The 12,975-nt window shown below is 37.5% G+C and overlaps 2 protein-coding genes across 2 annotated transcripts; both read left to right on the top strand.

Moving 5' to 3' along the window:
* The first annotated feature begins 948 nt into the window (after window positions 1-948).
* On the top strand, window positions 949-5,584 carry LOC125197193 (novel plant SNARE 13). The gene is made up of 10 exons (XM_048095905.1): window positions 949-1,403; window positions 1,885-1,977; window positions 2,673-2,766; window positions 3,276-3,313; window positions 3,969-4,063; window positions 4,328-4,407; window positions 4,485-4,541; window positions 4,620-4,712; window positions 4,908-4,982; window positions 5,175-5,584. The coding sequence occupies exons 1-10, from the start codon at window positions 1,324-1,326 to the stop codon at window positions 5,280-5,282; spliced, it is 813 nt and encodes a 270-aa protein (XP_047951862.1). The 5' UTR covers window positions 949-1,323; the 3' UTR covers window positions 5,283-5,584.
* Window positions 5,585-7,450: 1,866 nt separating this feature from the next.
* On the top strand, window positions 7,451-12,844 carry LOC125194045 (squamosa promoter-binding-like protein 1). The gene is made up of 11 exons (XM_048092046.1): window positions 7,451-8,453; window positions 8,532-8,713; window positions 9,497-9,639; window positions 9,714-10,106; window positions 10,441-10,515; window positions 10,605-10,712; window positions 10,863-10,980; window positions 11,077-11,218; window positions 11,317-11,467; window positions 11,571-12,170; window positions 12,269-12,844. The coding sequence occupies exons 1-11, from the start codon at window positions 7,960-7,962 to the stop codon at window positions 12,680-12,682; spliced, it is 2,820 nt and encodes a 939-aa protein (XP_047948003.1). The 5' UTR covers window positions 7,451-7,959; the 3' UTR covers window positions 12,683-12,844.
* The last annotated feature ends 131 nt before the right edge of the window (window positions 12,845-12,975 follow it).

Raw genomic sequence — 12,975 nt, 5'->3', positions numbered from 1 at the left:
AGGAGACGGACCCGCGTATGGAAGTTGGCCGGGAGGAGAACCCATCGCCAACAACGAGTGCATCCACTGCTCGTTTGCTTCATCCATGTTGGGAATTTGTGAACTCGACTCTTTCCCCTTACCCTTACCCTTACCCGAGCGGGAATTTTTCTTCCAAAAGCTCATAATTTGATGAAGATTGAAGATTGGGAGAAGAGATTGAAAATGGAGAGAATGAAGATTGTGGGTGATGAATGGAGGAAGTGGAGGAAATATTTATAGGGGTGGGATTTAAAAATAGCCGTTGGCCGAAAAAAAAAAAAAAAAAAAAATTTAAAAATCGCCGGATTATCGCCGAGCGTCGCCCACAATGGCCGGCGATCGCTCGGCGATAATCCGGCGATAAAACGCCGGTTGGCGTAAAAACGGTAACTTCATTGCCGAATTATCGCCGTTTTCACCACAACGGCCGGCGATAATCCGGCGATGATCGGCGATTTATCGCCGGATTTTCGCCACCCCCATTGGGAGTGCTCTAAGATTACTTTGGTATAAAATATCTCATACAATCCGAAAATTCAATTTTTTATGAAAATTCAAATCGAACTTTAAATTTCCATTTGATTCGAATTGAATTTTGAGATTTCAAATATTTTGTTAATCAAATCAAATTTTCAGATTTCCAAAATTTTGTTCACTCCTAGTATTGTCTAACAACTAAGTGGAGCTTGAATTAGAAAAAATATGGCTACATTCTATTATTAGAATGTTCTTCATTTACAAGTATAAGCATGAGTCCATGCAACAATCTAGTCGTTAAAGAAAATATAATATAAATAAAAGTTGTTTGGTGAATTACCTAGACTTTTTAGTTAATTGTTGAATGGGTGAGTTGAAAAGAGAAGAAAAAAATAATTGTTGATTAAAATAATAAGTAAGTTTTGGTAGAGTTAATCAAGGCAACGTTGACAGCATTCCATTGCGCTAATCCTCTCTCCTTCGGAATTCTCTTCCACTTTCTCTTTCCTCTTTCTCACCGCAACTTTCACCTGAGCCCTAAACCAAAATCTCAATTTCAATTTCAATTTTCAATTTCCTCACTGTCCACTTCAATTCAACCCTTCTCTCTCCGAATTCTGAATTATATCTACTGTAATTCAAATCCTCTCACTCACGCCCCTTTCTTCCTGCATTTGTTTCTTTTCCCCCTTTTTTCATGGTGATGGGCTGAATTTTGTGGTAAAGCCTTCAGCTTTATCTGTTTAAGGGAAATTCCTACCCGCCCCAGCTCCTCAATTTGTTTTATTTCAACAACGGGATAGTGAAACGGGAACTAGGGCACAAATGGCTAACCCGGAGTTAAGTATGAACCCTCAAATGGAGCAGATCCATGGCGAAATTCGCGACATCATGCGAGCGCTCGCGTAATATCTCTATCTCTCTCCTATTTACAATATATATCACGACGAGAGCAACGTTTCTTCATTTTCTCTTCTGATTTTTATGTTTTATGTAACTTCTGCTGAGTTATTATGGCCAATTGAAGTAGGATGTCCTGTATTCCTTTGTATAATTAAAGATGGATAACAGACTAAATGCAGTTTCCCTAGCAAGACGTTTCTCTTCCTTTTTGGTTCAAAATATGGAGGACTTATGTTTGGTAAAGTAGTCTCATTACGTGATACCATATGTCTTCTTGCCAGTTTGCTTGCACTTTTTCTGCTTCTGCAATATAATTAATGCTCTTCAACTTCTTTAAAGCTTTTACCGTTTATTTTTTGTTTCCTAACATGCAACTTACAGATGAATTGTTGTCAACTTGTCATGTGGGGATTCTTTTGTTGCTACTGTCAGTGATACTAACTTATTTAAGATACTCATAGCCACTTCTTGATTACTAAACAGAAATGGCTTCCAAAAGCTGGATAAGATCAAAGACTCAACTAGACAGAGTAAACAGCTGGAGGAGCTTACTGGGAAGATGAGGGAGTGCAAAAGGTGAGTGTACATTCTGTGATGTCATTTCTCTTTATGACTTTCATTGATATGGAGTGAGTTATAAATGATACTCCCTCCATTCCATTCCCTCCGTTCCGCGGTTGTAGAGGCGTTTCTTTTCGGCACAAAATTTAAGAAAAAATGTGTTAAGTGAGTGAAGTAAAGGAAGAATAAAGTAGGAAATGAAAAGGGTAGAGAGATGAAGAGAGAATAAAGTAAGAGAGAGTAAAGTAAGTGAGAAGAAATGTGTTGACTTTTACTAAAAAGGGAAATGACTCCACTACTATGGAACGTACCAAAATGGCAAAATGACTCTACTACTATGGAACGGAGGGAGTATGGAAAAGTAAGAGTGAGAAAATGTGTTACCAAAAAAGGAAATGACTTTACTACTATGGAATGCCCAAAATGGAAAAATGACTCTACTATTATGGAACGGAGGGAGTACTTAGTATGCTAATAAACACTCATGCGGTATGTGTGGGGGGGGGGGTGCATTCAATAACTATTACGACCTGTAATTCAGCCTTAGAGGTGGCGTTTCCAGGATGACGAGTGTAACTTCTAATAGCAATGATTAAAATATAATTACTCATTTTTCCTTTTTTGGGGCTAGTGCCTTTAATTTATATTCTGACTTCTTAGATATGCTTCTTTTGAACATCCTCCACTTGTTGACCTCATATTTATTCTAGATTGGTTAAAGAATTTGATCGAGAAATCAAAGATGAGGAAAGCAGAAATCCTCCGGAGATTACCAAGCAGCTCAATGACGAGAAGCAATCTATGGTAATTACAGTGCATTTTAGTTGTCCAGTTGCCCTCATGTCCTTATAGTTTTAACATTGTGTTATTGAACCATTCATGTTTTATTTCCTCCATATCATTGTTGTTCACTAAGATTGCCTAGAATTACTAGAGGACGTGAATAATAAATATTGACTCAGGGGGCATTTACTTGTTTTCGTGCAAGAATTTATTGTCTTAATAACTTAATATCAAATCTAGTGTTAACTGCTAAGTATAAAGAGGATGTATAGTAACTGGATAGGTGCTACATTGCCAGTGGGTAATGTCATTGAGTATAGTGGTGTTGGTGGTTTGCTATAGTCTTTTTTATGTTCCGGATGCGGCTGCAGTTCATCATATTTAAGTGTGGTTTTGTAGGTTTCTCTGAGCACTTAGAAGTTGACGCCCAATGCAATACCTGTGCAGAATGACTTATTTAGTTTAAATAGTATATTTGGTTTTGGGTCTAATTAATGGTTCATGTATTCTTTTATTTATTTTGCTTGCAGATCAAAGAGTTGAATTCATATGTAGCCTTGAGGAAGACGTAAGTACTCTATCTCGGTTCACTATTTTGAGTTCATATGTAGCCTTACTCTGAACAAGAAGATCTTAAAACATGTTTTAACATCTTGTCACACAATATGTGAATGACGCTTTAACCATGGTGACCTCTATGCCATTATTCCATTTTGTTCATTGTATGAACTTATGGGGATCTGGCAGTTATTATGCATTGATAATAGTATATGATCATGGTTTCAGATAAACTCCATCAAACTATATTGGTTCTCCATTTCCATTGTGTTTCACAGTAGGTCTGTAACTCTAGAAATTAGGTTCGCGTGCGTGCGTAATGATTTATGCTAAATGGTTTCAGATGCTCTTCATTATATTATTGGTCCGCTACAACGTTTCAGGATGGGTCCACAGTTTTCGCTTGTGTGTTAAATAATACTGTGAAGCTGGTTCATGTTCATGTCAGATTTAGCTAGGCTGTATTTTGACAGAATCATATCCATCCTATGGGATTACTCACGCGTCTGAAAAACTCTATTTCTGTAAACAATTTAATGTTCCTCTTCTTATGAAAATGGATTGAGTAATGTGATACCGCATCAGCGATTTTATTTCTATATCTCTGTAAAATATGTATATTCTCACTTTTTACCTTTGCTGCTCTACCTTTTTTGTCGACGCAGTTACATGAGCACATATGGGAACAAGAGGGTTGAACTTTTTGATATGGGTGGTGCCAGTGATCCCACAGCTGAAGAAAATGTATTAGTTGCATCAGGTGCTATTACAGACTCAGCCTTAACTTTTCTGGTGATAACATGTGATGATACATAGGAGAGAAAGTGAGAAGAAAATGCTATGCTGTCAAATTTATAGGGGAATAGCTACACTTTGTATCTATTTATGATTTTAGCTTCTATTATTCTTCTGAGTATAACTGCAGTATAAGTTTTCGTTCAATTAGCTTTGAATCTTCTATTCGATAGTTCTTGTTTTGATCTTTATTGCTGACTGTTCTTTCCATCTTCATTTATTAATGTAGAAATGTCAAATCAGCAGCTTATTGATGCTGGAATGAAGTCAATGGATGAAACTGACCAAGCTATTGAGCGCTCCAAACAGGTGGAATAAAATTTACATCCGTTCTTGAATGCTAGATTTGGTTTATGATGGAATTTAAACTTCTGGCCTATTGTTAGGTTGTTCACAAAACTCTTGAAGTGGGAACACAAACTGCTACTACACTGAAGGGCCAAGTGAGTGAACCACATACTATTGTTTTCAACCTTAATTACTTCACTGTGCATCACTGATGTGTTTTCCAATTCTCACAGACTGAACAAATGGGTCGTGTAGTCAATGAACTGGACACAATCAATTTCTCTTTAAAAAAGGCTTCACAACTTGTAAAAGAGATTGGCAGACAGGTAGACTTGTCAGAAATTCTAATCTGAACTCTATCTATCATATATTGTGATATTTTGCTAGTTAGTACTATCTGGCATGAGACAATGGTACTACTTTGTGCAAAAATTTCATTTTTCACACCTGGATGAATTAAAACCTTTTAGGACTAGATTGACTACCTCTACTTTTAACAAGGCTAAAGTATGTGTTTCCAGGTGGCTACTGACAAATGCATCATGCTGTTCCTTTTTCTGATTGTATGTGGGGTTATTGCCATAATTGTTGTGAAGGTATTTCCCGTCCCCCTGTTCTGTCTTTTACAATCTCAATTGTACCCTCGTTCTTGAATGGTTAGGTAACTCTTTCTCAGCCATATATTGGGAAAGAATATCTTGATTTCTCTATTCTTTATTGTTTGTATATATATATGACATCTTAACAAGCATGTCAACTGACGATCTGGAGCCGTGTTTTTTGTTCAGATTGTGAATCCAAACAACAAAGACATAAGGGACATACCCGGACTTGCGCCTCCTGCTCCTACAACAAGAAGATTGTTGTATGTAAAGCCGACAGAATTTTTTGAGTAAAAAACCGACATCTCAGAGGCAGTACAGATTATTGAGAATCATTGTGTTCCTGGTGTGTTTTCTTTATGAGGTGGGTTGCTTGAGTTGTGCATATGAGTGTGTTAACTTCTTTGTGTAAATTGTGGTACCTTGGCATTTCACTTGTACTTGTTCCATTGTGTTGATTATTGGTGTGAATCGCATTGCCATTACTCTTGGTGTAAACGTTTTGGGAGAGAAAGGTTGCATTTGTACCCATTCCATTCTCCTAAACTAAGAATTTCATTATTTTTGGTTTTATGAAATCATCACAATTCATTGAAGCATCATGTTATTAACAGCTCATCATTAGGTTTCTGTTTAAGTCTACGTTATTTGCACTATCCAGCAGCGTTTTTTTTTTTTGGCAAATTTGGTGGATATCATAACCTATCTTGCAATATATAGTATAATTCATTCATGTATTATATCACCAAATGGTCCTTAATTAAATTTAATATATGGGCTTAAGTTGGTTAGGAATAGTGTTAGGTTTGTGCTAACAAAAATCAATGCTGCATGGAATCCACCGTTTGTGTGTTGGATCCACGTTTTTTATTAGTAGTATATTAAATTATTGAATGGAGTTACACTAAAGTGAATAATATTGAATGAAGTTACACTAAAGTTATCATTATTTATTTGTTAGAAAATTGCTGTGTCTTGCCGCCTTCTAGAAAAAATTAGACTCGGTCACATACCTAAAAAGGGTAACTAACAAACCTCAGAGACAAAATTATTTGGTCTTTCTAGGTTATTAATATATAATTAAGCTAGGTTACATACCACAGTTTCCAATTTGCACTTAATTATCTTATAGACTTTTTAATTGGTATGTACAAATTAAAGTATGTGCTTCGCATCAATTGGAATTATTATGAACTTAGTCATGCTGCCTAATCTAAATTTGGTGTTTTGAAAAATTAAGAAATTTAAATTGTAGTGGATGAGAGGGACACAACATAACATTTCATTGAGTTGAGCCGACCACCAAGTGCATGGATAGATAAAATAAAAATAATAGAGGCATCTTAAAATCTTAATTGTTGATTTATTTTTTATTATTATTGTGGATTTTCATTTGACTGGTCGTTTTCTTGAGTCCTAGGACCCTATAACAAACAAACACCATCTATTCAGACTTCTTCAGTCCAACTACAAGAGCGATGAATTTGAGTTTGAATGATACACTTCATGTCAAAATTAAGAACAAACAAGATATTAGATATTGTTACATAGGAAAAACACATACAGAAAACATAAATTCATTTAATGTATTTTTATTTTTTTTTACCTTGTAAAGTTGACTTAAGTGTATATACCATGTAGTATAATATTTGAATTATTTTTATTTGAGTCCGTGAAGTTTATAGTGGCTGGAAATAAATGAAGTACTAGCAGAGTTGAAAGTGTGGTCTCAATTGTTCATCTGCACTATTTCGATATAGACAAATGGGATATATTCCATCAATTCAATTATTTTTCATCTTATCTTATTTTGACCGCAGACAAAATTTAAGGAATCTTATGGAGCATAAACTTTAAGTCTAACTCACTTGAAAATCTACACAAGCTCGCCACCATCTCCATACAGTATAATTTAATTTGTTAAGTTCTAAATTCTAATCAAATATTTAAAACAAAATTAATCATGATTAGATGTGGCCGCGTGCACGCCCAATTAACCAAATCTAATTCAACTACAACTCGATTTTAGAGGGGAATCTTAGTTTGAATAAATACTCCTTCCCTCAGTTTTAAGTCCTCAGTTTTAAGAGGTGGAATCATTTTGTCATTTTGGTATATTTCATAATAGTGGAGTCATTTATAGTAAAAATTAACACATTTACTCTCTCTTATTTTATTATTTTTTAATCTCATTTAATATAATTTCTTTTAAGTCGCGAACAGTAAAGAAAAGCCTAGTTACTACGAAATAGAGAGAGTAGTATAACAATTGTTTAGAGAGTCTTTGATGTATAAAAGTCAAGAGTAGAAGTAGAGTAATTACATTAAATTCTCTTCATATAATTCAGTGAAGATGTGGGTCTTAGATTCTGTGAAGTGTGCGTCCAAATTAAGACACCACTTGTTCATCTGTACTATGTTTTGCTTTCGTTTTCACTTTCAATTTCCGACAAGAAAATTAATAATCTTGGGTGAAATGATTTTTAATTTTACAAGAAACGCAACAGACGCAGTGAATTAAGCCTCAATTTCTTTATTTTATTACCGGTCCCCAACAAACCATGTCTAGATTTCCTCTCTCTCTCTCAAATCGCCGGCGATTTTTCGGACCTGACACGTCTGCAGATCAAATCCCACATCAACTAGAGTCACTTGTTACAATCTCGAGTGCAATTTACTTATCCGCGAGAAACCAACAACGTGAGTTGGTCTAATGGAAGTTTTCCCCTTCCCTTTTTTGGGACCAAAGCTGGATTCTTTACGGTTTAGTTGATCTATCTTGCCTTCTAAATTTGTAGAATAGAGCTGTTATTTGGCATGTGGGTTGCTCTTGTTTGGGTGCAAGGATGTTTGGGTGTGATTTTCTTGGATTTCTGGGGTTGTAGCGAGGCTGATTGAGATTGATTCTTTCATAGCGCTTCAAAGTTTCAATCTTTTTTTGCTTGTGGGTGTTTCTTGATTTTATCGAAAAATGGAGACTAAGTTTGGTGGAAAGCTGCATAATTTCTATGGGCCGGTGGTGCCTGAGGTGGGGATGAAGAGTAATGAATGGGATTTGAATGATTGGAGATGGGATGGTGATCTGTTTGTGGCTTCTCCTGCTCCTACAGATTGTACAACTAGGCAGCAGCCCTTGAACATTGATGAAATGAATGAGAGGGAGATTAGGGATTTGGAGAAAAGGAGAAGGGATGTTGAGGTTGAAAAGGAAGATGTTGGTTCACTTAATTTGAAGCTGGGGCAGGAAGAGTATGAGTTGGAAGGGAAGAGTGGGAAGAAGAGTAAAGTCTCCAGTGGTATCCCCCTGGCACCTACCCGTGCTGTTTGTCAAGTAGAGGATTGCAAGGCTGATTTGAGCACTGCGAAGGATTATCACCGTAGGCATAAAGTCTGCGACGTGCATTCTAAGGCTACGAGTGCTGTGGTGGCGAATGTTGTACAAAGATTTTGTCAGCAGTGCAGCAGGTCCAAATGATGCTCACACTCTCATATTTTAGTCTGTGAGCTGTTTATTAGATGGTGTAAATCTGTTTGCCATTGCAGGTTTCACGTTCTTCAAGAATTTGATGAGGGGAAGCGTAGCTGTCGCAGGCGGCTGGCTGGCCACAACAGACGGCGTAGGAAAACACATCCTGAGAATGTGCTAAATGCAGCCAACCAGAATGATGAGAAAGGGAGTAATTACTTACTCATCACTCTGCTGAGGATACTCTCCAATCTACAACGTAAGTAAAATCACCGATTTAGCATTTAGGGCTAGTTTGAGTGTGTTAGCTTTTGCATTATGTCAATGAGGACAAACAAAATACTTGGTGGTTATGCTCGAGTCAGCAAAACCTGATAGCTAATGTTTATCAGCTGTGTTTGTAAGCTAACTTCCATAATATATGTTGCAAATTGTACATCATTAATTTGGGGGGAAGCTTGGAGTCTTGAAAGCATAACTATTTTTTGCAAAAATGTTTGTTCTATTAGAATTATATCAAACAAAAAATGGTCTTGACTTCCACACATAATGACTCAACCCTTCTCTGAAAAGCTGAGTATGCTAGCTGACGCTTTGTTGGAAGAATTCTTGCTCTGGAAACATATGATACATATTCATGTTGGGAGCCATTTTGGTTGTTCGGGTAATGACGTGAGAGTTTCAAAAAATCCAAAATGACCATAAATTAGTTCCATTACCATTACTATGAAACTGGTCATATGGAACTCTGACCATAGGTTGACTTGTAGGACTGATTTTCGTTAACTGGTTAGTCAAAATGTTGACATAGTAAAACTGAAACTAGGTTCATCAGAGATATATCATCCTCAAAAGCATATCTCATATAATAAACACTTACAGATTGATATATTTTCAGGGTATATGATAAGTTTTGAAGTTATATGGTCCAGAATTTAAGTGAAATCTCATTAGATGTTGTTTCTCCAAATCTTTCTTTCCTTGTTTTCTCAGTTTGAGCTTTTTTTATTAGCATCATGATTAAGTTACTTAACAATTGCAGTCAATAGCTCCGATCATACCAAGGATCAAGATCTACTGTCTCATCTCTTGAAAAACCTTGCAAGTGTTGCCAGTACACCTGAATTGCTACCTATATCTCAGGACACACAGAATGCGGGGACGTCTTCAGGGGCTGCTCAAAAGGTGATAAACGTAATCCACAAACTTCTGACGATGTCGATTGAGTTTCGTTTCTTCTGACTATGTTTTACCTCCAGGACCTTCCTACTGGTACTGGCCTAGATGCATCTGATTTGACCAAAACAAGGGTGTTAACTGATAAGACTGCAGGTGAAGTAGTACATAATGCATCCACTTCAGGATCTCCTTTACTGTTCAGGACGAACACAAGCAACTCCGTTCAAGGGAAGAAAGATACTACAAGGACACAACTGAACAATATTGACTTAAATAATGAATATGATGGCTCTCAAGACTGCTTGGAGGAGGATCTTCCTGATCCCTTTGCCTGTAAAAATCTTGGAGATATGTCTTGTGCTGGCCCTTTATGGTTATGTAAGGATTCTCAGCAGCCTAGCCCACCACAAAATAGTGGGAATTCAGGTTCCACACCGAGTCAGTCGCCATCTACATCTAGCGGAGAGACACAGGTTTCATCTTAAACTTTCCTGCAGCAGATGCTACCTTTTTTTAGGAAGGAGAACTGGGTGGGGGTTGCTGAGATCAAATTCGCATTTTCTATAAATTGGGAATGTTTAGCTAAATAAATGTTACTATGTGGTTCGAGTATTTTGACAGGCTTCGATATAGGCATGTGCTTATCATTATGAGATAAACTATTGACAAAATTTGTTTCTCCTCAATAGTCAATACGGATTTCTGACAAAATTGATTCCTATCATTATAGTATTTCTCGAGATAGAAAGTAGCCAATATTTCCTTACATGACAGGATATATTTGTAATTTTCAAAATTTGTTTGCAGAGTCGCACAGATCGGATTGTCTTTAAGCTGTTCGGTAAAGAACCAAATGATTTCCCTCTTGTTCTGAGGAGACAGGTGCATTTACTGCTTCTAAGGTCAAAATGTTTTCAAGTTTGCTTTTCATTTAATCTTTGGTGGTTTTACTTTGTCCTACTTGGTTTCAGATTCTTGATTGGCTTTCAAGTAGCCCAACAGATATGGAAAGTTACATCCGACCCGGTTGCATTATCCTGACAATATATTTGCGCATGGAGAAGTCTTGCTGGGACAGTGTAAGTTTGATTAAGCGCATTATTGATTTCGTTTCTTCAGTCGTTGGATCATCATAGTCTTAGTTTCACTAGATTGATACTAGACCAACATGCCATATCCTAAGTTTTATAAAAATTGCGTGTAACTGCTAACACTATTGTGGTTTGCAGCTTTACTGTGATCTCACATCCAGTTTGAGAAGGCTTCTTGATTCATCTACTGATCCATTCTGGAAGACAGGATGGATATATGCTAGATTACAACATCGTGTCACATTTATTTATAATGGTATATTCAATTTATTGATTCTACGTTTTTATTGCAAATATCGCTCATGGACAATCGTTTTTGGATGTTAAGGCTGACAAATTTTACATGCTTCAGGCCAGGTTGTGTTAGACACCCCCCTCCCTGTGAAAAACAATCAAAGTTGCAGAATATCGAGTATCAAGCCAATTGCTGTTACTGTGTCAGAGGGTGTTCAGTTTGAAGTCAAAGGACACAATTTGACTCGTTCTACAGCAAGGTATTCTAGTTTAAGATGTATCGGTGTTTTGGCATTGGAATTGAATACGGTTTTTGTTTCCCATTAATTTTTTTGGTAATGAATCTACTTTGCATCAGGTTATTATGCACTCTAGAAGGGAAGATTCTAATTCAGGAAAATTGTGCTGATATGAGAGGAGGATCAGATTCTTTGATTGAACATGATGAGATTCAGTCGTTCAACTTCTCTTGTGCTGTACCAGACGTTATTGGAAGGGGTTTCATTGAGGTGGTGCCACTTTGGCATATTCTATTTGTTCGTCTCCTGCTGAATTGTATCTCGTTGTTCTTCGCACTCTCTAACCACTGAGTTTATACAATTATTGGATTAGGTTGAGGACTATGGTCTCAGCAGCAGCTTCTTTCCATTCATCGTTGCAGAGAAGGACGTCTGCTCTGAAATTTGCACTCTGGAAAGTTCTATCGAGCTTCCTGATTCAGCTAATGCAGATGATAACGCACTAGAAATCAGGAACAAAGCTCTGGACTTCATACACGAAATGGGTTGGCTGCTCCACAGAAGCCACATGAAAGTTAGGTTAGGTGATGTGGATCCATTCCCTTTCGAACGTATCAGGTGCCTTCTTGAGTTCTCCATCGATCATGACTGGTGCGCTGTAGTGAAAAAGCTATTAAGCACTGTATTTGATGGTGTTGTGGACTTGGGACTAGATTATTCCAATATACAAGCTTTGCTGGATATTGGCCTCGTTCACCGAGCTGTTAAGCGAAACTGTGTAGCCATGGTGGAGTTTCTTTTAAGTTATCGCATCGACAAGACAGGAGAGCGAGAACATAAGCTGGTCGGCGAGGGTGGCTTCTTGTTCAGGCCCGATGCCATGGGGCCTGGTGGATTGACTCCTCTTCATGTAGCCGCCAGTTTAGAGAGGTGTGAGGATGTTGTGGATGCATTGACAGAGGATCCTGGATCGGTAGGCTCGTTTAATCTCAGAGTAACATATCTTTAGGTGATAATAGATTAGGTTGGCAATACATATATGATTTGATTGAGTACAAATGTGTTGTGCAGGTGGGAATTGAAGCATGGAAAAATGCTCGTGACAGCAGCGGGTTGACCCCCCATGACAATGCATGCCTCCGTGGTCATTACTCGTACATCCACCTAGTGCAGAGGAAGCTGAACAAGAAACGGGGAAAAGGGCACGTGGTGGTTGACATCCCCAGGGTGTTAGAGAAGAGCAAGAAGCAAAAGGTGGTGAAATACGCGCCTTTGGAGAGCGAGAAACATTGCAGGCAATGTGAGCAGAAACTGGTGTATGCAAGGCGTAGAGGGTCGGTGAATATATACAAACCATTAATGGTTTCACTGGTCGCGATTGCTGCAGTGTGTGTCTGCACAGCGCTGCTCTTCAAGAGCTCGCCGGAGGTGTTTTGTTCATTCCATCCCTTCAGGTGGGAGCTGTTGAAGTATGGATCCCAGTAGTGAGAGAAGAGAGAGTTGATGTTTGATGATGATGATTTGATTGTTCTTGTCTAAAAATGTAAGTTATTTTGTTGATGGTTCTTGTCTAAATGTAAGTTATTATAGAGATGAATTGACGAAGATTTTAAAATACAATAATACACAAATGTCTTTACGACTTTACATCTTTCTGATTTATTCGGTATTAGGGATGGGAACATGAAAATGTGTTGGAAAATGTAGTGTTTACTGTTGGCTGTTTACGAATTACACTAAAATCCATTATCTAATCAAAAGTAGAATCAGGCAATCAG

The sequence above is a fragment of the Salvia hispanica genome, chromosome 6 (genome assembly GCF_023119035.1).
Source record: "Salvia hispanica cultivar TCC Black 2014 chromosome 6, UniMelb_Shisp_WGS_1.0, whole genome shotgun sequence".
Taxonomy (NCBI): Eukaryota; Viridiplantae; Streptophyta; class Magnoliopsida; order Lamiales; family Lamiaceae; genus Salvia; species Salvia hispanica.
This window is presented reverse-complemented; position numbering and strand designations above follow the sequence as displayed.